Source organism: Esox lucius, chromosome 15 (assembly GCF_011004845.1).
Source record: "Esox lucius isolate fEsoLuc1 chromosome 15, fEsoLuc1.pri, whole genome shotgun sequence".
NCBI lineage: Eukaryota > Metazoa > Chordata > Actinopteri > Esociformes > Esocidae > Esox > Esox lucius.
The window spans coordinates 3,492,991-3,520,360 of record NC_047583.1 but is presented as its reverse complement, the minus strand read 5'-3'; the positions used below and the strand labels follow the sequence as shown (position 1 = coordinate 3,520,360).

The 27,370-nt window shown below is 42.4% G+C and overlaps 3 protein-coding genes across 8 annotated transcripts; 1 reads left to right on the top strand and 2 right to left on the bottom strand.

Moving 5' to 3' along the window:
- Positions 1-521: 521 nt before the first annotated feature.
- Positions 522-11,204, top strand: dcdc2b (doublecortin domain containing 2B). 4 transcript variants are annotated; one of them, XM_013137626.4, is made up of 16 exons: positions 524-1,256; positions 1,526-1,580; positions 3,647-3,717; positions 3,969-4,100; positions 4,266-4,400; positions 4,981-5,020; positions 7,358-7,423; positions 7,558-7,729; positions 7,926-8,035; positions 8,399-8,470; positions 8,705-8,779; positions 8,892-8,987; positions 9,939-10,010; positions 10,213-10,275; positions 10,376-10,506; positions 10,598-11,204. In XM_013137626.4, exons 1-16 carry the CDS (start codon positions 976-978, stop codon positions 10,614-10,616), a joined length of 1,590 nt encoding a protein of 529 aa, XP_012993080.1. In that variant the 5' UTR covers positions 524-975; the 3' UTR covers positions 10,617-11,204. The 4 variants fall into 4 exon arrangements, with proteins under 4 accessions (XP_019909946.1, XP_012993080.1, XP_019909943.1 ...); XM_020054384.3 differs by lacking the exon at positions 8,705-8,779; XM_020054387.3 differs by lacking the exons at positions 10,376-10,506; positions 10,598-11,204 and having other exon boundaries at positions 522-1,256; positions 8,705-8,726; positions 10,213-10,274.
- Positions 11,057-15,041, bottom strand: tmem234 (transmembrane protein 234). The gene is made up of 5 exons (XM_010879552.4): positions 14,098-15,041; positions 13,293-13,444; positions 13,113-13,179; positions 12,594-12,686; positions 11,057-12,394 (listed from the first exon to the last, which is right to left on the bottom strand). The coding sequence occupies exons 1-5, from the start codon at positions 14,108-14,110 to the stop codon at positions 12,282-12,284; spliced, it is 438 nt and encodes a 145-aa protein (XP_010877854.1). The 5' UTR covers positions 14,111-15,041; the 3' UTR covers positions 11,057-12,281.
- A 2,783-nt stretch (positions 15,042-17,824) lies between these two features.
- On the bottom strand, positions 17,825-26,261 carry ncmap (non-compact myelin associated protein). Of its 3 annotated transcripts, none has more exons than XM_010879551.3 (4): positions 23,943-25,034; positions 19,834-19,940; positions 19,127-19,211; positions 17,825-18,534 (listed from the first exon to the last, which is right to left on the bottom strand). In XM_010879551.3, the coding sequence occupies exons 2-4, from the start codon at positions 19,925-19,927 to the stop codon at positions 18,252-18,254; spliced, it is 462 nt and encodes a 153-aa protein (XP_010877853.2). In that variant the 5' UTR covers positions 19,928-19,940; positions 23,943-25,034; the 3' UTR covers positions 17,825-18,251. The 3 variants fall into 3 exon arrangements, with proteins under 3 accessions (XP_010877853.2, XP_010877852.1, XP_010877850.1); XM_010879550.4 differs by lacking the exon at positions 23,943-25,034 and adding an exon at positions 25,917-26,261 and having other exon boundaries at positions 17,826-18,534; XM_010879548.4 differs by lacking the exon at positions 23,943-25,034 and adding an exon at positions 25,713-25,910 and having other exon boundaries at positions 17,829-18,534.
- Positions 26,262-27,370: the final 1,109 nt, after the last annotated feature.

The window sequence follows — 27,370 nt, the reverse complement described above, 5'->3', positions numbered from 1 at the left end:
CTCTCACAATGGTCCACTCTGACACTTTTTTAAATTCCAGACAAAGAGTTCTCTTATGTAGCTACATGTTTGTGTTTTTTAAAATGCTTATCTTTCTTTTCATGCCACTTTGAGATTATCTTTGTTATGATATGAACGATATGAACAATGATATTAACAACATACCTGCTCAAAATTATACCCCGAAAGGATCTTCAAATGTTTCTTTGAGGAACCCTTTTAAAAGAGTTCTTGCAAGACCGTATAGGGTTCCCCCACAATATCAATGTAAAGAGCCCTAAGGGATCCTCCAAGAACCTTTTCTTTTTAGAAGACACACTCAACCTTCTATGAAAAAGTGCAGTCATGTTATTCAACCTAGTGATCCTTTCTGTCAGCAGTGTCAATTTCGTAGTCGCCGCCTGTTCTTACCAAATAGTCCATGCAAAGTCATAGAAGACTTTGAAATGGATGTTTGGAATTGGCATTCCCAGTCCACTCCTGAATTATTAACCTTGGACTAATGCTTCCATTATTGAGACTACGGTGCTAGCACTAGGCTACGATTGGTGAGAATGTGAACCCTTTTCTAAGTTTAACAGGCTTCCAGGATTATTTTTAAGACAATGCACAGTAGGTAATCTTATTTATTCAGTATCGTCTCTTTAGCTTCCTGGATTTTTTTCTCTTTTGTTGTCGTGCCTTGCTGCCGATGGTTTGGCCCACAAAGCCAGTCATTGGTGTCCCTGCTGCCATGACAACCAGGAAATACTCACGGCCGCCAGAGAGTAGTGTGTGTAAGAGACCGCACAGAAAGCGTGAGTGGGAGACGGCAGAGCTGTGAGACCACCGCACGGGAGCCCAACAGCAGAAGGAGGTCTCACCTTCTAATTGGAGCACTGTGGCTCTGTTCTCGCCTTACGAACCGCTTCGTGTCCGATTGGTCGGGTGGCAGAAGAACCGAGACAGACAGACCGGGCTGTGTAATCTGGCGAAATGGCTTCTAGCGGGTCTGCAACTCTCCTGCCTCCGGTGAAGAGTGTAACGGTCTACCGGAATGGGGACCCCTTCCACGCCGGGAGGAGGTTTGTGGTCAACCACCGGCAGCTGGTCACCATGGAGGCGTTCCTCAACGACGTGACCCAGTGTATTCAGGCTCCGCTGGCCGTGCGGACCCTGTACACCCCCCGGCAGGGTCACCGGGTCAGAGACCTCCATGACCTCCAGTCTGGGGCCCAGTATGTCGCGGCAGGCTTTGAGAAGTTCAAAAAACTGGAGTGAGTAGTCGTCTGCCAGGCCGACTTTATTCTGTACGCGTGTCTTTTCAGTGGTTTCATGTGTGATGGATGACCAGGCACTGAAGGTTACATTATCTTGCTCCAGTAGATGTTTGTTTTAAGAACTTAGAAGTATGACTGCTTAAAAAAACACTAAAGGAGACACTAAACCGTTGCACAGTAACTTTATAAGACATGGGTCAACGTTTTCTGTGTCATGTTGTGTTGACTTATGAACACTGATTGTGGCTGTTGGTTTTTCTATACAGTTATTTTAACACAGGACTGAAGAGGCCGCCTGTGCTCAAAGGAGAGGGCGATCAGGTAGAGTTCAATGACTTTCTATATACAGCGGTTCTCTGTCTTGTCAATGGTACAGTCCATTAGTCATTCACCCAGGACTCACCCATCTGTCTTGTCACTGGTACAGTCCATTACTCATTAATCCAGGCCTAACCCATCTGGGGCATGCCACTGGAATGCTCTGTGGGGGGTGGGTCACAATGTCTGTCACACTTCATCTTAAACCAGATGGATCTAAACAGCTGCTAAGACATATATGGAAAATCAAGCACTTTAACATAGAACAGGTTCTTTCACTGAGCAATAATTAGACTGAACTTCAAAACCATTATGTACTAGTGTGTTTTTGGAAGTGCTTTGCATTCAGCTTGAATATTTTGTCCATGAATAGGCTTAATCTGTGCCTGCAAAACCATTCCTGGATATACTAGCGTGTACTTTTGGATGAAAATGTTAAATTATGTTTTTTGGATCCAGACCATCACTCCCATACCCAAAAAAGCTAATCTAAAATACAGTACATGTGAAATGTTAAACTTAAAGAATACATTTCAAAACAAATGTATGTATTATGATCCAATCCAAATTCACCGAAAATACTATTTTATACTGAAATGCATCCAGAAATATGTTTTAAATATTGATTTTCTGTGAATGGACACATAGCATGTAGAGTGCAGGGCCTTGTGACCCCCAAAAACAATATTTGACCCCAAAACCAATCACCTGTCCCCGAGATTCCATGGTGATTCTTGGCCCATGACAACCGTTCTTCCTTCTTCATTGGATACATTCAAGAGTAAATATTGTGTTGATTATGTAATATTACGCAAATTGGTGTCACAGACTGCTGTTATCCAAGACCAAACAAGTACAGCAGATGAATGGCCGTTCACACCATGTGGTTGCTTTGGTTTCAGGATGATTGGATGTTTGGCCGGAAGTGCTATGGAGCATGTAATGTACAATTTCAGAGAAAAATCATACTTCATAAAAAAAAAAAAAACGTTATGTAAGTGTGTGCTTAAACAGTTTTGAAGATAAGCAAAGACGCTGAGCAGCTGGGAACTCTGTGCTGAGAAAACAAAGCCTGAATCACTGGCTCCATCCGGTGTTACTGAAGGCCTGAACATGCCTGGGCAGGTCTGATGCCCACCCAACCCCTCGCTGCTCTGCCCATGCCTACCACTTTGTTTTGGTACAACAGCGTAGTGAAGGGAACTCACGTCAAAGCACAAGCATTGTGAAACACTGTGAAACTCCAACGCGTGGTTGGAATAGTTTGATGTTTTGATTTATTGTAATGCAACAGTCTCTGGATAAGAGTATCTCCTAACTAACTAAAATGTAAATTTACAATATATATCAAATATGTTACAGTATATATCAGATAGTTGGGTGATGAAAAAACTAGCTGGGTTCAAATAGTAACATTGAGGCAGTTTTGTGGACAGATATAGTGATATGGGCTATAGTGTTTAGCTAGTCTATGTAGATGAATAGAACAATGTGTGTTGCCATGGACACAGCTCTCTGGCTAAAGGGTTGTTGGCAAAAACAGTGATTACACTAATAATAAGTGATAACAGCCTATTGCTGAATGTCAGTGGGTGGTTTGCTCTGTTTTGTTCTTTAATTAATACAATTGAAGAGGTTTATTCCAAAATTAGATAAACAAACATTGCTGACATTTAAATGTTGTTCTCCGAAATTAGTGTTAATGGATCTGTTTATGTGAACTAATTATAGCTAACATTGAACATTTACTTCAGGTGTTTCTCACAAAAACCTCATTATATCCATTATGCTGGCTGGAATGGAATGCTTTATGTTCTGAATGTGATATCTGAATGTGATATCTGAATGTGATATCTGAATGTGATATCTGTGCCACTGTTTAAAGGTGTCTCACGTCCATCATCAGACCAGTGCGCTGACTGTAGGTTTCTCTGGATGAGAGCATCGGCCCGAATGCTTTATGATAATACGTACAGGGCCAAAACCCAACGGCCGAGGCGTTGTTAGCTGGCTTGTAAAAACATTTCATTGTACATCCCTTTATTCTTTTGTGATGCTTCTATCGCCAGGCGAGGTTACCTCACAGATCGAATGTGTCGGCTAAGTGGAGGAAGTACATACCAATACCCTGTATAATACAGTGAGTTTCCCCGTTAACTCAGTCATAGTCTCCAGTATCACACACACACAAAGAAACCCAGTTCACTAACACGCTCATCACCTGCCATACTGAAAAAATATAGAAATACATGCATTCTTGGCCCATTCATAATGTCCAACAGAACACACAGATCTAGTTCCCTGTTCATCGTGACAAATCCTGCACGTAATTTATGTGTGTGTGTGTGTGTGTGTGTGTGTGTGTGTGTGCGCGCGCGTGTTCCTTGACAGTGTTTTCCGCAACGGAGATCTCCGCTGCCCACCATTCCGTTTCATCATTCCAAGGACCTGGCAGCATGACCTGGATCAGATCCTCGGCCTGGTCACGGAGAAAGCCAGTTTACGCACCGGAGCAGTTCGCAGGTCACACACACAATCACAATCACACGCACAAGCATCTACAGACACATATAAATACCTCACACAGGGCTGCACAAATAACACACCCAAATAACACAATGGCAGATTCACGACCCCCGTGAGGCACATTGACAACCATTAGTGACCTTTGACCCTGTGACCTCTCAGGTTGTACACCCTGGGCGGGGTGGGAGTGTCCAGTGCAAACGAGCTGGAGAGTGGCCAGTACTACGTGGCTGTGGGTACCGAGAGGTTCAAGAAGCTTCCATACATGGAGCTGTTGGTTCCTAAAGCTCCAGAGAGGTACGGCTGACTCAGCATGGAAGACTGTTAGAGCATCAGACCATAGAACGTCTTAGCACGGAGACCGTTAGAGCATCAGACCATAGAACGTCTTAGCACGGAGACCGTTAGAGCATCAGACCATAGAACGTCTTAGCACGGAGACCGTTAGAGCATCAGACCATAGAACGTCTTAGCACGGAGACCGTTAGAGCATCAGACCATAGAACATCTTAGCACGGAGAACGTTAGAGCATCAGACCATAGAACGTCTTAGCATGGAGACCGTTAGAGCATCAGACCATAGAACGTCTTAGCACAGAGACTGGTAGAGCACCAGACCATAGAACATCTTAGCACGGAGACCGTTAGAGCACCAGAACATAGAACGTTTTAGCACGGAGACCATTAGAGCCCCAGACCATAGAACAGATTTTGGACCGACAAGACTGAATCATGGGATTACTGAAATTGGTGTATTTTAAATATTTATTTTAAAAGAGACCAAATCCTCAACTGGACTATGCTATCAAGTTAAATTACAGTCCATAGTGCACAATATTAATATAATTTAATATTTCTACTTTGCATTGTTTTTCAGAAATGCCCCAGGAAATAGACGAGTGTCAAGAAGACATGAGGTGAGGTACTGTCTGCTTTATACTTGTTTTGAGTCTAAGGTACGAGGGCTCTCAAAAGTATTCACACCCTTGGACATGAAAGAGCTGAAAATTGCGGTTCAACAAAGGTCCTTATCCAACCTGACGGATGTTGAACAATTCTGCAAAGAATGGGCAAAAACTCCCATGTCCAGATTTGGAAACATGTCCAAATAGAAACTGTTAGTGTCTGTTCCATAAATTCACTAAAGCGGGAAAATACTTATGCAATGCAGTTTTTAATTTGTAATTAATTTAGAGCAATTTACAGATTACATTTTTCCCTTTTACATTTCAATTGAATTTCAATTCATTTTGTAAGACAATAAAATGTGGAAAAGTCTGAGGGGGTGAATACTTTTAAAAGCCATTGTATTTTATGGGGACTTTCATTGGAACACTGAAACATTATTTCATTATTTAGCTCTATACTCCAAATGTTTGGATTCAACAATTACGTTGATATTAAAATAAATAATCTCACACTTAATTTCAGAGCGTTTGTGTACAGTGGAGAGAACAAGTATTTGATACACTGACGATTTTGCAGGTTTTCCCACTTACAAAGCATGTAGAAAGCATGTCATTTTTATCATAGGTACTCTTCAACTGTGAGTAATGGAATCTAAAATAAAAATCCAGAAAATCACATTGTATGATTTTTTTGTAATTAATTTGCATTTTATTGCATGACATAAGTATTTGATACATCAGAAAAGCAGAGCTTAATATTTGGTACAGAAACCTTTGTTGGCAGGTTTCGGGGCTGTCGCTGGGCAATATGGACTTTCAGCTCCCTCCAAAGATTTTCTATTGGGTTCAGGTCTGGAGACTGGCTAGGCCACTCCAGGACCTTGAAATGCTTCTTACGGAGCCACTCCTTAGTTGCCCTGGCTCCGTGTTTCTCGTCGTTGTCATGCTGGAAGACCCAGCCACGACCCATCTTCAATGCTCTTACTGAGGGAAGGAGGTTGTTGGGCAAGATCTCGCGATACATGGCCCCATCCATCCTCCCCTCAATACGGGGCAGTCGTCCTGTCCCCTTTGCAGAAAAGCATCCCCAAAGAAGAATGTTTCCACCTCCATGCTTCACGGTTGGGATGGTGTTCTTGGGGTTGTACTCATCCTTCTTCTTCCTCCAAACACGGCGAGTGGAGTTTAGACAAAAAGCTCTATTTTTGTCTCATCAGACCACATGACCTTCTCCCATTCCTCCACTGGATCATCCAGATGGTCATTGGCAAACTTCAGACGGGCCTGGACATGCGCTGGCTTGAGCAGGGGGACCTTGCGTGCGCTGCAGGATTTTAATCCATGACGGCGTAGTGTGTTACTAATGGTTTTCTTTGAGACTGTGGTCCCAGCTCTCTTCAGGTCATTGACCAGGTCCTGCCGTGTAGTTCAGGGCTGATCCTTCACCTTCCTCATGATTATTGATGCCCCACGAGGTGAGATCTTGCATGGAGCCCCAGACTGAGGGAGATTGACTGTCATCTTGATCTTCTTCCATTTTCTAATAATTGTGCCAACAGTTGTTGCCTTCTTACCAAGCTGCTTGCCTATTGTCCTGTAGCCCATCCCAGCCTTGTGCAGGTCTACAATTTTATCCCTGATATCCTTACACAGCTCTCTGGAATTGGCCATTGTGGAGAGGTTGGAGTCTGTTTGATTGAGTGTGTGGACAGGTGTCTTTTATACAGGTAACGAGTTCAAACAGGTGCAGTTAATACAGGTAATGAATGGAGAACAGGAGGGCTTCTTAAAGAAAAACTAACAGGTCTGTGAGAGCTTCTTACTGGTTGGTAGGTGATCAAATACTTATGTCATGCAATAAAATTCAAATTCATTATTTAAAAATATACAATGTGATTTTCTGGATTTTTTTGATTCAGTCTCTCACAGTTGAAGTGTACCTATGATAGAAATTACAGACCTCTACATGCTTTGTAAGTAGGAAAACCTGCAAAATCGTCAGTGTATCAAATACTTGTTCGCCCCACTGTACATACGTGTTTCATACACCAAAAATGATTAGACGGATTAAATATAGGATTAAATAAATCCAAATCATCCCTTGTATTTGGCATTAGGGCACATATGCTTTTCATAAAGTGTGTTCTCATGTGATACACTGCCAGGATTGTGTTTGCAGCCTTCTTCCAATGTAAATCTAGAGATTTATTGGCCTGTCGTGAGCTTTTCCAGTTTTTGTACACTCTTGTCATCCCAATAATGGGCAGCGAAGAGGATGTATAATTATATTGGTCTGTAGCCCATCTTAGTGTGAAGATGCACCCTGTCTGACGATGTCTTCCTCAGGGCAGGAAAGCAGCCAGCGGCCCGGAAGACAGGTACAGTGACTCCGCCCTCCTGGACTCTCCCGAGGTACTGTCAAAAAAGCTGGCCTGAAATTATTTTGCGGAAAGGAGCATTTCCCATTGGACGAGACCAGATAGTCTTGTCCTGATTCAGTTGGTTTCCCTTGATTTTTTTGCCCAACCCCGCTGGCGATCTCCCAGTCGGAGGGGCGGAGGGTGAAGTCCACGGGGGACGAGGTTGGGGAGGCAGCTCTCCCAGGCCAGGCCAACCAGACATCAGACAAGGAGGACAGCTCCATGTTCCACGCCAGACCGGTGAAGGTCCGAGCGAGGAACCGAGCAAAGCCCAGGCCTCCACCAAGGGCTGGAGGAGGTAACAGCACACACACTTTTATTTACCTGGAGGCCAGCGGAAACAGCGGAAACGGCATTCCGTGTTTCACCATTACTGCTGCTAAACATTCTGGAGGGTTCCTTTGCTTGTTTTAGTGTGTGACATTGGGTAAGACTTGGATTCACAGTGTATGACTGCATTAATAATGTTTGGCCAATGCGTGTTTGTCTGGCAGCCCAGGCCAGCGTGTTCACAGGAGGTGTACAGAGACGGAGGGAGGAGGTGCGGGGGGCTGAGGAGGTGCAGGAGGACAAGAACACAGTAGTAGAACTCCCTGTCGACCAGGTACGCCTCCTTTTTCTGTCACATTGGTATTGTTTGCTTGAAATGTCCTTTATTCTGTGGTCCTAAAGCACCCCCAAGAATAAGCCTAGCACCGCCAAGAATTAATTCTGTTGGTCGATGGGGCGTGTCACTCGACTCCAAACCGTGGTATGTGAGTGACACGAGCCCCCTGGCGTTGACCGAGCCCCTTTTTAGCTCCCTCAATCAAAACCTCCTGGCACCCCGAGCGTTTGCACCATGTTTCCCCACCCAGTGTTCTTCCTTCCTTAGCTGTGCGACAGGACAATCTCAACTGGTTTCTTCTTTGATGTGGTTTCTAGCCAAGCAAACAGTAGCATGTGTTGTTGTGCCTTGGTCTTTTAGAAAGAGGCAGAGACAGTTGATGATGAGGACTTCGTTGGGAGACATGTTCCCCATTCAAATGGCGGTGATCAGGTGGGTTTCGGTTCGAGATGGTGCCAGATGGTATACTGTTCAACAGGGATGGGGAAGTGAACGAAAGGTTGCTAGTTTTAATCCCTCAGTGGATAAGAAAAGCACTGTGCCCTGAGCCAGGTACCTGCTGAATTAATAAAATGGAAACATTTCCTCACACCTGGTTGGTAGTCTGTTTTATAGATTTGAGACTATGGTCAAATAGGTTATTTGTAAAAAAAATTTCGCCTCCAGAGTTTGACCGAAGTTGCAGAGGGTAAGATATCGAGTGAAAAAGACCCCTCTCCTTACCCAGAAGGCCTAGGCAAGGTGTTTCAATCATAACTTGTGATTTGACAAATTATTCTCAAAAGTGTTGCCCTACTGAGTGTTCAGATAACAGAACTACTGGAATAACTGTGATTTTCTTGGTATCACACAGGAGGAAACCTCAACTGGACGAGTCAGGAACTCACTTGTGAACAGCCCTTCTCCGATCTACAAAGAGGATGTCATGAATGGGAGCCTCACGTCACAGGCACAGAACACACCCATTCATAACATACAGCCCAATCACAAACACACCCATTCATAACATACAGCCCAATCACAAACACAGAACACACCCATTCAAAACATACAGCCCAATCACAAACACAGAATACACCCATTCAAAACATACAGCCCAATCACAAACAAAGAACACACCCATTCATAACATACAGCCCAATCACAAACACAGAACACACCCATTCAAAACATACAGCCCAATCACAAACACAGAATACACCCATTCATAACATACAGCCCAATCACAAACACAGAACACACCCATTCAAAACATACAGCCCAATCACAAACACAGAATACACCCATTCAAAACATACAGCCCAATCACAAACAAAGAACACACCCATTCATAACATACAGCCCAATCACAAACACAGAACACACCCATTCATAACATACAGCCCAATCACAAACACAGAATACACCCATTCAAAACATACAGCCCAATCACAAACACAGAATACACCCATTCATAGCATACAGCCCAATCACAAACACAGAACACACCCATTCATAACATACAGCCCAATCACAAACACAGAATACACCCATTCATAACATACAGCCCAATCACAAACACAGAACACACCCATTCATAACATACAGCCCAAACACAAACACAGAACACACCCATTCATAACATACAGCCCAAACACAAACACAGAACACACCCATTCATAACATACAGCCCAAACACAGAAGAAACCTTTGGATATTTTATGGCTCACCATGTCTCTCTGTGTGTAGTTGGAATACATAGTGTTTATTCAGCCAGAGCCTGTAAACATCATTAAAAGTTGTGTGTCTGCGTGTGTGTCTGCGTGTGTGTGTGTGTCTGCGTGTGTGCATCTTTATGCCTATGTGAATCTTTATGTATGTGATATACTCCTTTTAATTAATAATAAATGTTTTTTTATAGAGAAAGGTCAAATCTTTGGAAAAGGAAGTACTCATTGAGCCCAGTAACTTAAACACAGATGACAGTAATCAGGTGACTGTGCTTATATATTGTGTTATCGCTCTCTTTCTCTCTATATATATATGTATAAGAATATATGCACTGAACAATTCATTATTTAAACAGTATTTGTGGTTTTGTGATACTATTTTGTCCTTTACTATCACTGTAAAAAAAATAAATAATGATAAATAATACTAAATAACTACGGTGAAATGTTTTTCCTCTGAAAAAGGCAAACTCATCCCTGGAGCACAATTGGGTGCCCTCCGTCACAGATCCAAAGCCATCTGTCTTAGTGAGTACATACACCCACTACATGTTAATCACCTCATGGATCTACAGAAACCCTTAATTTCTGGACATTAATTCTGTCTGTACACTCCTCTCCAATCAAGGAGCTAAAGGCAGAACCAAGGTCAGACACTCCTCACTTAAAGGCTTCTTCATCGTCGTTCCATGCATCTCATAGCTCTCAGAGTCTAGAGAATCAAAAGAAACAGGACAAGACTTTGATCAGGTTGAACAGGTGAATTTAAATGATAGTCCTTGTGTATGTAATTACTTTAAAACTAGACATGGAATATAACAAAACGTCATATGGCGCTGTCTGATTTCAGCCAGCACGGAAGTCTTTGAACCCCCACCAGACACAGCAATGGAACAGTCCAGTCCTCTGAACGGAGACCTCGTAACCCCCCGTCAAAGGTTAATGGAATGATCTGGAACTCAGGATGTGTTTCTAACTGTTGAGGAGTGGAGATGACATGATGTAGATACTGGTCACTACACGAATCATAACGTCAACTGCTAATGAGCAAAGTAACACTATCACTATTAATTTAGTCTACCATTTATTGTTTTAATTAGCAAACTGATCATCCAGAATGCACTTTTTAGATTTACATTTTGTGAAAATCTGTGGTACTGAAAATACGTAGTGTATGTTTCAAAATGAATGTAACTGATGCACAATGCTTAGCAGCTAACATATTGTAAAATAGGACAAAGTACTTTTGAGATAATAAGTGAACAACTTGGACAAGGGTCAATAACAGAACAATGAATGTGAAGTATTCTGTTTTGTCAAAATAGACTTTAATATCCAAAGGAAATATACAACTGGTAATATTTCATACCTTACAAAATCAACAGCAATGTCTTATGGAATTAGGGTATTGGGAGTAGGATCCAACAATTCAAAATGCCATCACTTCTGAATAAAAATGGGATACAACAACTCAAACAAAATGTATACTTTCTTCTTACAAATATACAATACTAATACATCAGCAGGCATCAAACAACTTTGTAGTATAATATCAAAATAACCCCTGTACATAGATGAAGACATTTTATCATAATAGCGGTTTGTCTCACTGACAAAGTAGCAGCACTGATATCAACAAGCAAACTATATTTGGTCCATTTTCATAATTAACACATTGATTGTGGTCTTCTACAGGACAAAAGGCCTGTCCTTTGGCAGCATTCACACAGAATGGCATCAGAGTGACCAGAATGTCTGGCTTGGCTTTAACTAGTCAGGCAGTAAAGCTGGATCCTGGCTAGTATGAACCCAACATGACCTCAAGTCTTACAATACTCATTACATATTAGAGCCCCAGCAATGAGTGTGCTGACATCCTGCTGAGTTTGCCTGCGTGTTCTCCTTGACTCATGGTCCAATCACTCTACTTCTTGGCTTTCAGAGGTCAGTGTCCAGGGTAGGGAGAACTGTGAACTTTTCCAGTAACCCCTGTAGTCCATTTCCATTCTGTGTTCCAAAATGTTTTGGTCCCCTTTGGTCAACCTAAATAATCATGTAGTTGAGGAAGTATGCAATACAGTATTAAGTATATTCTGTTAATGACAACTAAGTCTATGGATGATATATGACTTCAGTAGACATCAAGATTATTATAGTAAAGTCAAATAAAAAATAGAGTTTAGTTAAACTGAAGGGGAATAATTAAAAGGAAAGTTCACCCATTTTTACATGTCTTTATTTTAACTAAATTGTGCAAGTTTTAAAAATATTTCTTCCATTGCAGAAAATGTGGATGTCACATTTTGCTGTCTACCAAAATGAGTGAACATCCCTTTGATGATAATTTTCAGTTTACTAAACCCCTTCTTTTCAATGTCCTTTCTTTATTCTAGTATATACACCTCAAACTAGCTGGCATGAAATGATGCCTAGTTAAAAATATTCCCAGACATCCTTTGTAGTGCTGAACGCATAGCAATAGACACAGTGAAGCGCTGAGTAGTTCCACGTAATGGGTCTAGATCTATGGTGATCTATGGATCTAGTTGTGTGCCATTCTGCTGGCCCGTGCTCTCAGTCTCAGAGATGGAGCTCGTTATGCACAGACTGATCCCTGTCATGGTGAGGACCATTCCTCCAACAGCTCCTGCATCAACAAAGACATTTAAACAATCTGGGCCACAAATCAAATACTAATTGGTAACCTACACATACACACTTTAGAATCTCTAACCTTCTGGGGACACAGACGTATTTTCCCCATTCTAAATCCTGTTTTCTCCTAACAGCACGATGTGTGCTACTATGTTTGGCACACGGCAACTTAATAACCAAAGGACACTCACTCTTCCCTCCAAACTCCTCCCCGAGCAGCTTCCCTGTGAGCAGGGTGAGGAGGAAGCTGAGAGAGTTGGCCACAGGCACCGCCAGAGAGAGATCTGTTTGGGAGGGAGAAGAGGAGAGATGAAGACCGAACCACAGAGACAGAAAACACACCACACGTTTAGAGCTATGATCCACTTCCCCTACCAGTCCAAAACATCTATGTATTAGTCAGGAGAATTTCCCAAGAAGACCACCAGGGGACTCATTCTGAATGTGTATCCAATTAAGACCTACTATAGAAAACCAGGCTAGGAAGATCGTAACCAATCAGTGACCTCAATAAATTACAAGGAGGTAGAGAACACTGAATGGCATTCAGTAGAATAAGACAGATGTCTGTCAAAGGGTGACTGGCATTTCTATGGCAGTTTGTCATGTCATTTAGAGATTACAGGAATCTGGAGGATGGTGTTATTAGAGGCTGATGGGTAAAACAGTCACATAGTACTTCAACGTGTTGCCATGCTAATGCAGCGTACCTGTGGTGGCCAAGGTGAAATAGTAAACCAAGGACCCGCTCTGATTCAGCAGGAATGGTATAAGGTACTTCAAACATAAAGGAAAATGTAGTTTTAGCCCATAGTTGCAGTGTAAAATGGGAGACATGGATGAAAAACACATGAAACCATTTGTATGTGCACATACAGCTGTGAATTTACCTTAACGTTTAAAAACAGGAACTTGACCTCAGCCAGGAACTGAAGAAACGTATTCTCTTTTTTCACTTGTTCGATTCCCTCTGTGCCTCTCTTCAGAAATGGATTGGTACAGCCCCACAACACCGCCACCAGCACGAGACAAAGCACCTCAACTAGGAAACAAATGTGTTTAGTGGGTAGATTTCACTGAAAAATAGAATTTCTTCACAATTGATTCACCTGAAGAAATAACGGTGAGAATAATGTCTGTCAATAATTGTTCCAATTTGAATTGTATTCAAAGCGTTAATTATACTGTAAACTATATGACAAACAAAATGTTTAAATATTTACTCACATTGTGTACAAACAACAATGCCTAAGCTGTTTTGCAGTTTGATATAGTGACAGTGAGCACGTTTGTGATTTACAGCACAGGTGTTACACAGAAATGATTCCCCAGCTTTCCCATCAAAATAAATGCCTTATCGAGTTTGTTGAGCAGTTCCTTTAAGCGATTGAAATAATACATAATATATATTTTTTTAAATGCTCTGTAGCTACAAGTTAAGTATGCCATTTATTTAGCAAAACGTAGCTAGCACGTTTGTAAACCAGTACACTGAATACTGTACAGCATTTGGTTACGGTAACGTTGGCTAGCTAAGTAGCTAACGAGCTATACACTGTCGCTGTCTACCAAAGTCAAGACCATGCTAATTCATTTTCTTTTGTAAACACAGTACAACCTCCAAAAATAGTAAATCCAGACATTTCGGTTACCTTGTTGGGACTCAGTAATCAAGCGTTATTAGTAACCACTTACCCAATGACACCATTGTAAACCCAAGAGGAGACCTCAGCGAAGTTGCATTCAAGCCACTTAAACGTCACAGTTCTGCAACGTTGAATGCGTCAGACCAGTTTATTTTATCTGCCTATTGGGTTGTTACATTTCAGAAGCAAGGTGCATCTTCATGAAGCATTACATTAAATATCTTCTTAGTTTAAGTGTTCTTGTATAGTAATCGCTGACTGATTTATGCATCTTAAACGACCCCAAATGTATTGCAATAACACACTGAGATCTGTAATGCATTCTTAAATTTGCGGTAATGTCATCTTTCCTCCAGATGAGGGGACCAAATCGTTAAGTTGCCAGTCATGAAAAGTAAGCTTGCAATTTTGTCCAACTCACGTTGAAATCAATGTAAGTGTTCGACACATTGTGCCATTCCATTGATTCATTGTAGCCAAGTGTGTGGAACCAATTTGGGGGATATGGTATTGGTGGGAACAGTATGGGGGTGGCACGGGTCAAGTGATTTAGCCGCTCCGTTATGATCGGTAGATGTCATGGTCGCAGGAAAACATTGCGTTGTGCTTCATGCTACAATGTAGGTGGACTGCTGGAGTTCGGAGGGTAGCCTGTGAGAGTAGCTAAGCCAACGGACTGGGTAGGACCAGGTCCGAGTTACAAAGCTGGTGTTCCTGTCTACTTGCTGTGGCGCCGATCATGTAAGGGCGTGGCTGTATAGGTGTTTGCCCAACTTTTTGTATGACGAATAATACTGAGCAACATAATGTGAAGTGCCTTGCCCAGGGACACAAAAACAACAATTAGCCAAGTCAGGATTCGAACCGGGAATCTTCCAATTACCAGCCTAACTACTTAGCCCAAAAGTTAAGTTTAGGTCCAGCTGCCTAAATGGATACATATCTGCATTTTTGCCGGATGGCTTAAGAAGAGTGAATGTCTCTTACTGACTGAGTGACTGATTGAGTCATTATCCCTTGTTAAATAGCGTAGTGGTTAGAGACGAGGACTTGTGAACTAGGTCCCCAGTTTGTATCTCCTCGAAGGCGAAGCAAAGTACGCATTGTGAATTATTCCGTATTGACGATACCTTTGCTGGCTAAAACCAGAAACTGTATACAGTTATATTGTGACAGTTTCTGGCATGGAATAGTTCATCTTCAGTCTTGCTAGCAATTGCTCAATTCTTATGATTATTCATAGGAAGTTAGTAGATACTAGTAAGCCTATTGCTGGCTAATAAGCTGTTAAAACGGCCAGTGGCAAAAGCAGTACAGTTCATAGACACGATGGTGGAGGTAAACTTAATAAGAAACTTTAGTCAGTTTAACATAATCCTCAATGTAGTCTAGCGACTGCTGAAACATGTAATGCTGTGGTGTAGTGGTTAAAGACAGCGCCTCTCATGTGGAAGACCTAAGTTTGAATCTATTGAGAGCAAAAACCTTTATTAATTATTTCTTGTAGATTCCACGATTCTCTCGTCTTTTCACTTGATGGAAAAGTTCATCATCGCCTTTATTTATAGTTATTGTATAAAAGTTATTCACCAATAAGAGAAAAAAGTGTTGTTTTGCCATGAAAGAAAAAAATATGTTCTTATGCCATGAAATGAAACTGCTTTGGCAGACTCGCTAGCAATTGATCAATTCTTATGACTATTCCAGTAAGTTAGTAGATACCAGTAAAGCTTATTGCATGCTAATATGCTGTTAAAATGGCCAGTGGTAAACGCTATACATATTTGTGGTGGAGGTAAACTTAGTAAGAAACGTTAGTCAGTTTAACTGTATCAGTGTCATTCACGAATGGCCAAATAACAATTAAAACAGCCAGTGGCAAAAGAGGATTTGTTCAGGATAGAGACAAGAGGCTCTACTGAGATCTAGCGAATGTCTCACGTGGGGCGACCCCAATTCGAATCTCGAGGTGGCAATTCTTTTTATTGCGGGCCGGCTGAACTAGCCTTGCCTGGTTCCTTGTTCTGAGATGGCATCAAGAGGCTGCAAGCATCCGGCAGACGCATTTCGCTATGTCTGCGGCCAATTTATCAAGACAAGAACGAAAAAGTACTTGGTGGAAGCATCTGCTAGGATGTGTGAGGCCTACAAGGCATATTTTGGCATGCCTGTCGGGAATCCAGACAAACCCTGGGCACCTCATTTCACCTGCGAGCACTGCAAAAAAACTCTGGAAGGTGGTAGGGACAATTGTTGCTTGCAATTTTGTTACAAAATTTGTAAAAACATTTAAATTATCAGTTTAATTTAAAAATGTTTTACAATTTTCAGTGTTATTGAAAAAATATATAATATGCAAACATTTTGTGAGAATCTCTCACACATTAGTCATGGGTGAAATAAATGTATTTCTGTAGGATGGTATTGAGGGGAAAAGAGAGCTAGGAAGTTTGCTATCCCAAGAACTTGGCGGGAACCCATTGACCACTCCAGCAACTGCCACTTCTGCGTGGTGGACCCCTCCAAACGTCGGACTGGCAAGAACGCACCTGCTATCATGTCTCCGGACCTTCCTTCATCCCTCGCCCCGGTGCCTCACTGCCATGAGCTCCCCCGTACCCACCCCTCCCAAGAGAGACCAGCCATATATAGAAGAAAGCAGCAATTCCGGGAGTGAGGAAGACGTTGTAGATCCAGATGAGAATTTCAGAGGTGGAGCTGAGGAGAAACACCCACACTACCCCAACCAAAAAGAACTCAACGACTTGATTCTAGATCTCGGTCTCACCAAGTCCAGTGCCAAGCTTTTCATGTCTCGGCTCAATCAGTGGAACTTGTTGGATGAAAGTGTGCAAGTCGAAGATCAGAGGAAGCGTCACCAACCCTTTTCCAGAATGGGAGACATGGATTGAAAAAGCATGAAACCGCTTGTATGTGCACATACAGCTGTGAATTTACCTTGATGTTTAAAACAGGAACCTCAGCCAGGAACTGAAGAAATCTGTCCTCTAGCCAAGTGGATGGAACCCATTTGGGGCATATGGTATTGGTTGGAACAGTATGGGGGTGGCACGGGTCAGGGGATTTAGCCGCTCCATTTTGGTCACGGGAAAACATTGCTCTGTGCTTCATGCTGCAGTGTTGGTGGACTCCTGGAGTTTGGACGGTAGCGTGTGAGAGTAGCTAAGCAAACGGACTGGGTAGGACCTGGTCCGAGTTACAAAGCTGGTGTTACCGTCTACCCACTGAGGCATCAAATGTCAGTAGTTTTGTACTTTTCTGTTTATTGAGCCAGGTAATACACTTTTTGGAACTCTGGTTTCTGTTTGACTGCTTGCCTGTTAAGGGCCCAGGACCTGCTTGCTACAGTGACCCAAGGTTACATTGTGTGCATGTAATTACGTATACAATCCTGTCATCAACAGGGATGCTGTTTCCCGGCTTTATAGAAGCTCCATTATTGTCTGTTCTATTTACTAAATTTGTGTCAGTACTGAAGGTTCGATACAGCCCCTTCAAGAGTAACTTTTCTTGACAAAAAAACATCAGAATCCAGGAATATTTCACAGTAGTGATGAAGAAAAGGTTTTTCTGGTGGCAAATTACATTTCCAAAGCTTTAAATATTCCAACTTTGGGGATAAATAAGAATTGTCTTTTTATTTGGATATTGCATTAAAGCCTAGTAGTAGAAACATGCACACAATATTAGAACTATCAACATTTATTTTGTCAGAAACCCAACAAAACAAACTGGATAGTGTAAAGTGCAAAATCATTTGATATAAAACTAATTAGGACTTATAAATTCATAACTGTCTGCTTTCCGGAGTTCCACAGTGGTTCAGTATCGACATTTCTCCGAAACACTGTCATGATTTTTCCCTGTATGGTGAAAACCATAACCACGACGTTGTTAAAAAAAACCTTGCATAAGAATAAACTGAATTCATTAAAGAATGTGTCAACATCTACCTTTGACAGAAACACAACAGTAGAATTAGCAAGGACAAGTTCAAGTTGGTTGCACTGCCCCAAATGCACTGAGGGGAGAATCATTCTTTTCAAGTCCTGAACACTGTAGTCAAAAATGCATATGTTTATGTCCATCTTAGTGTCCATTGCTTCCCTATGCACTTTGTTCATATTTGTTTTCCAACATAGCATGCAGACTTCACCATGTGTCCAACATGCTAGAGATCTGCTATGTATTTCCTATTGACGGTGGATCATGTATGGTGACCACTGTCGAATCGCTGACTGTACTCTGCTGCTCCAAGTTGTTTTCCTCCAGGCTGTTTAGTTCAGCTCGAGGTAGCCGGAATCCATTTCCAGACTCAATATTTGAATGAGCAAAGCTTCTGGATGCAGAGCCGTCTTGTAGGTTTCCCAAGGGCATGCTGGTATGGATTGTAGAGGAAGAAGCCATTTTTGGACGTGGTGGAACTTTGGAGACGGTTCCTAACACTCTGGACACATGAGTGCGCCTGATGAAGGGGAAATAAATTTGAATATGTCTTTAACACTTAATTACACTGGCACAAAAATAACTAATGCCTCCAAAATAACATTCAATTTTATTCTAAAGGTTAATGTTCACTCTGAGCCCATGCAATAACAAATAATTGTAAGTTGCATGTATAAATGTTGTTAAATATTTTAATAATACATTAAAAAAAAAATGAATACCATCTGGATTTGGACAAATAAACAGTCAACAGTAAATACTGAAATGAAATTGTGATATAACAGACACCAAATCACCAAAGTGCTGTTCAGTATATTCAGTTTTCTTCCGTGGCTCTGTTAACCCTCAGGGCCAGTATCGCAGACACAGATTAAACATGGTCTAGGACTAAAAAACAAGCTCAATGGAGATTTTTGTTGAACTTGATTTGTTAGTCATAGACTAGGCTTAATCCGTGTCCGCGAAAGTCGGCGCTCAATATTTAGCACAGCTATTTGACACCATCAGAAAACATGGCATCGGAAACAGCGCCCGTTTTAGAAATCCGCGAACGGTTCACTGAATCACTGAGAATGTCACGGAGGCTTATTGATATCAGAATGCAGCCTGACCTGTTGTACGTCTTTAGGATAACGAGCAGGATGGTTAGAACGATAATGATCGCCACGACGATGAGGGCAATCATAGCCCCTGAGCCTGGGAATGAAAAGGGCAGGTGTTAATCATTCCTGAGAGTGAATGGCCACCCAGCACCCTGTCATAAACATGCCTCCACTGGCCACACCGGACCCGGATGATCCTCTCACTGTTTATGGCATTGATGATAGTGCTGCTGGGTGTGACTGTAGATGAGCCGTTTACTAAAATAATTCACTAAGACGTCGACACTCCCTGGGAAGGTCAGGGTCATAAATAACCTCCCAGTGTGTCACACCGCCTTGATTAGTTGATATGAAACGCTGGGATGTTATGTGTCAGGGTATGTAAAGCGGGGGGACTACTAGGGGCTATTGATTGGAATTTCCACACGGTGGGTCATTGTGTCGCATGATAATTTACATTGTGGAGCTCCTACCAAACGTTTGTTGACTCATTTGGACTGCAAATAAAATGATGCTAACAAGACACTGCAAACACATACACACACACACACATTCCAACGTTAACCATAAACCTAATTCTAATCCCAAGCCAAAAATATTTTTTTTATAGAACTGAAAACTAGCCACCTGTCCTCAATTTCCCAGATTTGTCATGCTTTAGTATACTTGTCCTGGTTCCCTCAAGTACAGTAGCACACACACACTTGGACACTTACTCTGTGTGAGTATTTGTTCTCTGGACTTGGTGGTGGTGGTGGCATTGGATGACACTGTGGTGAATTTGGTCACAGGGGAGGCAGTTGAAGTCATCTTCAACAGTTTCCTGTGGAGACAGAGAAAACGTGCAGCGTGTTGTTTGGAGCGATCACAATCTGCAGACAGCCTTTCCGTTCAGTGTAATGATGGCTTCCTCCAACAATGTGTGTTTGGTGAAGGCACGTCCTGCTAAATACGTTGTTCAGATGCCAGTTATGTGCTACATAGGTAGAAGTCAGGTGACCCCTAGTGAATTTGATGTCACACTGAGTTGTTGCCGATGTGGGCCACATTTTGACGTATGGAGGCTGTTCGGTAAATAGAAACAAAATGGACACTGACTGGATTCTTCCTAGGATTAGGAATTACAACAATTGAATAAGACCTTGTGAGACTAGGTGTTCATATCATTCCTGTTACTGAAATCCTCCATTGAGTGATGAAATCCTTTTATTTACTATTTAACTTTCAGTGACTATTTAACTAGCACCTCACATATGCTTGCAGATAAAGTGGGCAGTTATTATGGCCAAACATAAGCAGTGATGATACTCTGTGTAAATATAAATGGTGATACTCTGTGTAGATATAAGTGGTGATACTCTGTAGTTATAAATGGTGATACTCTGTGTAGATATAAGTGGTGATACTCTGTGTAGATATAAATGGTAATACTCTGTAGTTATAAATGGTGATACTCTGTGTAGATATAAGTGGCGATACTCTGTAGTTATAAATGGTGATACTCTGTAGTTATAAATGGTGATACTCTGTGTAGATATAAGAGGTGATACTCTGTGTAGATATAAGAGGTGATACTCTATACTGAGAATTTCCAACTTCTAGTTGCATGTTAGAACCTGTAATTTAAGTTTGTAATGGCTTAGAAAAACAAACCATGGATTACAGTTTCTCTTGTCCCCTGGGATTAATTTAAGGTTGAAGAACCAACAAACATCCATATTTAAAATAGTATACTTTTCATTTTAAAGATTTGTGTTGTTATACTCAAGGTTACTAAAATCTTCTCTATGCATTGTTTTGGTGTAATGAAGCCTCAACACTGTTGACAATAGAGACGTATTGCATCTGTACCAAATTGGAGAGGTGTGACCAGCTATTACATAGGGTGCCCAGGGGTGTGGCCATCTGCTACATAGGGTGCCCAGGGGCGTGGCCAGCTATTACATAGGGTGCCCAGGGGTGTGGCCAGCTATTACATAGGGTGCCCAGGGGTGTGGCCATCTGCTACATAGGATGTCCAGGGGCGTGGCCAGCTGCTACATAGTTTGTGTATTTACCTTGCTGGCTCCAGGATCAGATCTACTGACCTTTCCCTTCCTGGCCTACACATTTTTAGCGCTAGGCTACCAGCTGGTCATCCAGTATCACCCAGTTGCTGGGTTATTATAATTCACTGGTGATGTGGAGGAGTACTGCTGAGAGCAGCTTGGCCTCCAGGTGAATGTGTGTGAGTGTGTGTTTTGGGGGGGGGGCTATTGAGATTTAATTGAGTGCAGTCTGAACTGGTGCTTCAGGAGAAAACAACATTGCGCTGTGAAATGCAGAAAACCCTGGAACACAGAAAAGAAGCCTTGGTACCAGTACATGACACACACACACGCGCCACCTAATGGGGGTCTGCCAATTATCTGAGCGTGATCACACAAACACAATGACAAAAACATTGACACAGAGAGACTAACTCACCCCCTCACACAGACAGAGAAAAAGAAGCCAGTACTATTCCTAGCTTATTGCATTCAAATGGCTTCACTGCCACAAAATATGCAAAACACTTTCCTAACAGCGATTACAATTCCTCTAAAAGAGCTTAGATAGCTGCCTGCTGTTCTGATGCAAAGCCTTGTCTAGCTACCCCAGAGATCAGGGAGGCCCCAGGTCTGTTTTACATATTAAAAATCTGGTGTCTGGAGTGACGGACATGCTGGAATGTCCACAGAGACAGAGGTATCTAGCAGAGGCAGAAGAGGAAGCCGAACAGCCCACTCCCTCAGATCTTCTAGTTCACACAGGGTCAGCGCCCTCCGAAGACCGTACCCAGATGTTATGATGTTGGTCTCAATGGGACAGCCATCCCCCAAAGGACCTAACACACAGACTTTACGTTTTTAAAAGGATCATAAGTGGGATGTGATGCTAATCCGTATAAATCAACAACCGTCCACATCATTATCTCAGCCCCACTTACAAAGATATTTTACAGTACGTCATTATCTGTTGACAGATCCTCCTTTCTCAAAATCTATTGAATTGAATAAAACCTAAAAGACATAACAGAACAAATGTAATGAAAAATGGTTCATCTCCTCGGGCAACCGATTGCCCATGAGTATGATACATCTAGGACAATAGTTGTCCCTAATCTAAGTTACTTCAAGCAGTTGAGGATAAGCCTTTTATGGCAGCAGCCAAACAGAGAAAACCAAAGCATGGATTGTGTCTGTCTCCGGGTTTAACAGACTGCTTTACAGGTTAGGGAACAAATGTAGTACATTACTTGGTAATTTGGGCAAACCTTGAGCACGGGTTGGTGTTGCAGCATCATCCCAGATCCCAGGAGTATTAACAAGCCCTGAGGGTAATGGAGTCGACCACTGTCCTCACACCCTCCAGGAGAAGCCACCAACGGACCACATCACACTATTTTAAAAGCTTCCTCCACACCAGTACGCCTTGGTACTTTCTGCCTTGACGCCCGCTACCGTTTTCACCCAGTTTTCTCTTGGATGAGACAACCTGAGCTGGCAATTTGGGAAGCTATGCGAGATGTGGTTTAGATCCCCTTGACATGGATTCACTGCCTGGGATCCTCCTCTGTGTGCTGGACTAGGATAATCAGGAGGTTCTTGGGCAAACATCAGGCTGTATCTGAACTGTTAGTCGAAAGGTCTACTTTTCAAAATACGGATGTTTCGCTTCAGATTCAAATCTCACCCTGTTTCTTGTCTGCCAGCTTCAGCTGTGTCATATAACCCAGTGCTGCCTGTTGACTCACTTACTAATGACCCATTTATCAGCTTGGCTATTTACTGAGGTGACAACCGTTGATTAGTACTGGATCACATGTTTCATAGATGAGGCACAGACGTTACAGGGATGTGCTCCGGACATTTGGACATCAACAGGCAACCAGATGCCATGTATTGAAACAATGTCAGTGAAGGGAAGACAGAGAAGGTAGTTAGGATCATAGCTTGGTGAAACACGACTGAATGTTGCAGTAACCAGGCAATTACCCCCAACAAACAATAGTCTATTACTATTACTAAACATAGACCTGACTAAAGACTGACTTCAATAGTCTATTACTATTACTAAACATAGACCTGACTAAAGACTGACTTCAATAGTCTATTACTATTACTAAACATAGACCTGACTAAAGACTGACTTCAATAGTCTATTACTATTACTAAACATAGACCTGACTAAAGACTGACTTCAATAGTCTATTACTATTACTAAACATAGACCTGACTAAAGACTGACTTCAATAGTCTATTACTATTACTAAACATAGACCTGACTAAAGACTGACTTCAATAGTCTATTACTATTACTAAACATAGACCTGACTAAAGACTGACTTCAATAGTCTATTACTATTACTAAACATAGACCTGACTAAAGAGTGACTTCAATAGTCTATTACTATTACTAAACACAAACCTGACTAAAGACTGACTTCAATAGTCTATTACTATCCATAAACCGGACTGTCTGACTTGAATAGTTTACTACTCTACATTAACCTGACTAGTCTGACTTCAATAGTCTGTTACTATTATTAAACATAGACCTGACTAAAGACTGACTTCAATAGTCTGTTACTATTACTAAACATAGACCTGACTAAAGACTGACTTCAATAGTATGTTACTATTCATAAACCTGACTAGTCTGACTTCAATAGTCTGTGACTATTCATAAACCTTACTACTGTCTATAATAATAGTCTATTATTATACTGTACATAAACCTGTCTAACTATGTGTATATTTCCACAAGTATGATGTTCCACACAGACACAACTATTCATCCTCACCGTGAGCTTCATTTCCTCTTATTTCCCCTCAGCAAACAAATATGTTTGTATTCCGAAAGAGAAGCAGTACAGTTTAGTTTCCCTTTTATTTTTTTCTTCAAAGACTGGCGTTGCTAGACTTTCGCTACACGGTACATTGAGCCTCCATAATCAAATGGCCTGAGTCAATATTGAACCAGTCAATCAAAGGCAGGCATTTCTGAAGCAGCAAAATGGCACAGGTGCAGCTGGTCGTTCTGCTCTTCAGGGCCTGGGGGAATGACGTCTGCAATATTCGGGTTTCTCGTCACACACTAAAAACAACTTTATTATCTCCTAATATTTCACCACAGGTTAGACTCTGTTTCCAATGCGATTCAACACTGTTTACAGTAGAGGCGTGTTGTCATTGAGAAGCATTTAAAAGAGCTGGAATTTCTGTATACTTCCTGAAATCAATGGAATTTCCAAATTCCCAGTAAGACCGCCAATAATATCAATCCTTAGGTGATTGTATTGTAATGCATTGTATTACACCCAAATCAACAGTTCAATTTAAGCATTGTTAGAAACCTTTCAATCAAGTAAGCCTCGTGTAATCCTCATGTAATAAAACATCAGTGTGTTACTGCTAACACAATTGCTACTCCAGTGAAAGTCCACCTCACCACAGAGGGATTGAACCAGTGATCCACTGCCCTGCAAGACGGGGCAACTTTCTAAACAACGTTCTATGTGGAGGTGTTCACGGCTCCGAAATGTTGGACCCATTCCAGATCAAACCCACAACTTCCCACTTGACCAGATATGCATAAATAGAAAGTAGAAAGCTGTTTACACTGAAAATAGAAAGAGAAGGAAATGGTGTAGCCATTCTCATGGACAAGCTAAACAATAAATATTGGCAAAATGAGCTGGCTCACAACGACGTCAATATGACGTCCGGTCGCAGTGACACTATCACAGATTTATGTCCGTCACTGTCCTCGCTAGTTAAATTGTATTGACATTCCCAGATGTATTTTGTCTGATTCTTCCACTATCCTCCAATAGGGAAGTAATACAAGACAGTGGAACATGGAACTCCCCTAAAACAATTACACTGGCCTCCTCTCTGCCCCCCATAAAACACAATCCCCTCCAAAAGAAAAATAACAGTCCCAAGCCCCCCCTTGTTTGACCAACCACCCCCACCCCCCCCCCCACCCCAGTTAAGATGGACTTATCACTGACATCGTTCATCACACATCAGCCATTATTAGACATTGAGTTTATCCAACAACTCTGATATAGTGGAAAAGTTCATAAAGGAGCACCCCCCTAAAGCAACGAGGACAAGGATTGTTTTTTGTTGCGCCTGGAGGGAAGCCAAGTGTGGCAGAATGGGAGGTCCCTTTCAGGACCGTACTGAGAGAAACCAGTCTAAATAAACAAGATGAAGATTTTATATGTTGACATGGGAGACACTGACTGCTTTCCCCGCGGGTCCGTGTTTTGCGCGTCTTGGCGCGTTGACAACGTAACACCAGGACACGTCTCACTCACATGTAACCACTGATGTCATGACACATCAATTCCGCATCACGTTGCTGCCATGTCTACCTCTATCCCCAAGCAATTCATTTTCTCACCTTGGTTAACCCCTCGGGTTAACACCTCGGCACGACTCTGACACTCCTATTAACCAGAACGAGGAATTAAGGTTTTCATTTCACCTGTAAGGTGACCTTTACACCGACAGCGATAACAGCATACTGAATCCTTACCAGCGGTGTCTGGCCACCAACTTACCTGCTGCTGGTGGGTAGCCACGTCTTCTGGGACACCCCCCCTCCTCTTCCTGGTTCTATCCCAGATCCAGGTAAGCTGGTCAAGGTGTCAGTGCATCCAGCAACTCAGCAGAACTCCAGCACAGCCTGTTACAGTTGGTTCCGAGAGCGCGCACGCGAGACAGAGAGCGATTTCTCAGAGCTTTCCCTCTTTCAGAATGCTTACCTAACTGTCTCCACCGTCTTTCAAGTTATGTCCTGGCCGCTCGATTCTTCCAGGAGCCTCAAAAGCAGCACCTGGCCCCTGGTCCTTCAGCCGAGGGGGGCATAGTCCAATCAGAGAGCGTCATAGCTGTGGGAGGGGACTGGAGGGCAGAGGAGAGGGCTACTGCGCCAAACAACAAAGAATAATAAAAAGAAATCTGTGTGAGAGTGAAAAAAAAAACAGGTCCAAGAAGTCCCTCGAACCACTGAAACTCCACACGGAGAAGGAAATAAAAAGGAGCAAAAGAATGCTGGTCGGATTCCTGTAGCGCCTGTGGAGTGTGTGAAGCGAAGGAGCCTGGGAGGGAGGGAGGCTGGGGGGAGGGAGGCTGGCGGGAGGAAGGCTGGGCGCCACGCTGCTGAGTAACTGTAATTCTGAGCAGCTGGTTTTTCAGGTTGGCCTGCTTGGCCGTGGGTGGGGCCGTGAATATATCAGGATGAATCTCCTTTAGTCTCAGCGTGCTTGGGCTGGTCCCTTTTCCAAATCCACAGGGCATCCCAACGCCATCGCACACAGAGGGTGCGGGTGTCTGTCTGTGTCCAACCTATGAAGAGACAAAACATTAACGGTCTGTGTCAGTGACTCGGAGTGTGTGTGTTGCCCGGCGCGTGTGGGCGCACGTGTGTCTATCGCGTGCCAGTATCTCCGGTCAACATGACTTCAACAGACACACCGAACAGCAAATGTCATGACCCCAACACCAGATGTACCCCAACATCCACGCGTTCACTGTATGAAGTCTCTCTGGAACCTGTAATCAAAGGACCAAAAAACACCAAACTATGAAGTCTCTCAAACATTTTACTAAATGACCAAAACTATCAAGGAAGTCTCTCTGAAATGTATGAAACAATGAAGTCTCTGGAAAGTGTAACTGAATGAACTCGCCAATGTAGTCTCTCTGAAACCAATAACAAAATTATTAAAATAAACAATCGATAAAGTTTCATGGGAACTTGCGAAGGGCATTGTTTTCTGATCGGCTCAAAGGTCGGGATTAAGGACGGCCAATCACTAAAGGCCTAGCGTTTAAAATACAGCATGATCACTGCATCTGTGAGTTAGCACGGAACGCAGGTGTGTCCCCAGCTATTACCAAAATAATCAACGAAGAGTCTATGAAACGTGTAATGAAATGAGGCTACCTGAAGGCCCCACCCCTTGCAGCTTTACCAAAAAATAATAAAAACAATGGTTCTTATGTCCCTCAAGCTCTACATTATTTCCAATTTCGTGGAATTCATGTAATAACTCTCTGAGTATACATTAATATTTGTATACATATCATTGGTCTGCTATAGAACAAACATACAATGGCATGATTTTTCTCTTTCAATAATTCACTTCCCTTGCCCCAAGAGGGGTGTTCGATTACCAAGACAAACAGCCTCAATGAAAAGCTTGGCCCAGAAGTG

Excerpts from the sequence above, each read along its gene's own strand:
- dcdc2b (XM_013137626.4), top strand. The coding sequence starts at position 976 with ATGGCTTCTAGCGGGTCTGCAACTCTCCTGCCTCCGGTGAAGAGTGTA. Across the intron at positions 1,581-3,646 it reads TCAAAGGAGAGGGCGATCAG|GCGAGGTTACCTCACAGATC; the intron begins GTAGAGTTCAAT and ends TTCTATCGCCAG. Across the intron at positions 8,471-8,704 it reads ATTCAAATGGCGGTGATCAG|AGTTTGACCGAAGTTGCAGA; the intron begins GTGGGTTTCGGT and ends TTTCGCCTCCAG.
- ncmap (XM_010879550.4), bottom strand. The coding sequence starts at position 19,927 with ATGACTTCAACTGCCTCCCCTGTGACCAAATTCACCACAGTGTCATCC. Across the intron at positions 19,212-19,833 it reads AGAACAAATACTCACACAGA|GCTCAGGGGCTATGATTGCC; the intron begins GTAAGTGTCCAA and ends TTTCATTCCCAG. Across the intron at positions 18,535-19,126 it reads ATCCTAAAGACGTACAACAG|GCGCACTCATGTGTCCAGAG; the intron begins GTCAGGCTGCAT and ends CCCCTTCATCAG.
- tmem234 (XM_010879552.4), bottom strand. Across the intron at positions 13,180-13,292 it reads TCCTGTTTTTAAACGTTAAG|TACCTTATACCATTCCTGCT; the intron begins GTAAATTCACAG and ends TTATGTTTGAAG. Across the intron at positions 12,395-12,593 it reads GGAGGAGTTTGGAGGGAAGA|GAGCTGTTGGAGGAATGGTC; the intron begins GTGAGTGTCCTT and ends TTGTTGATGCAG.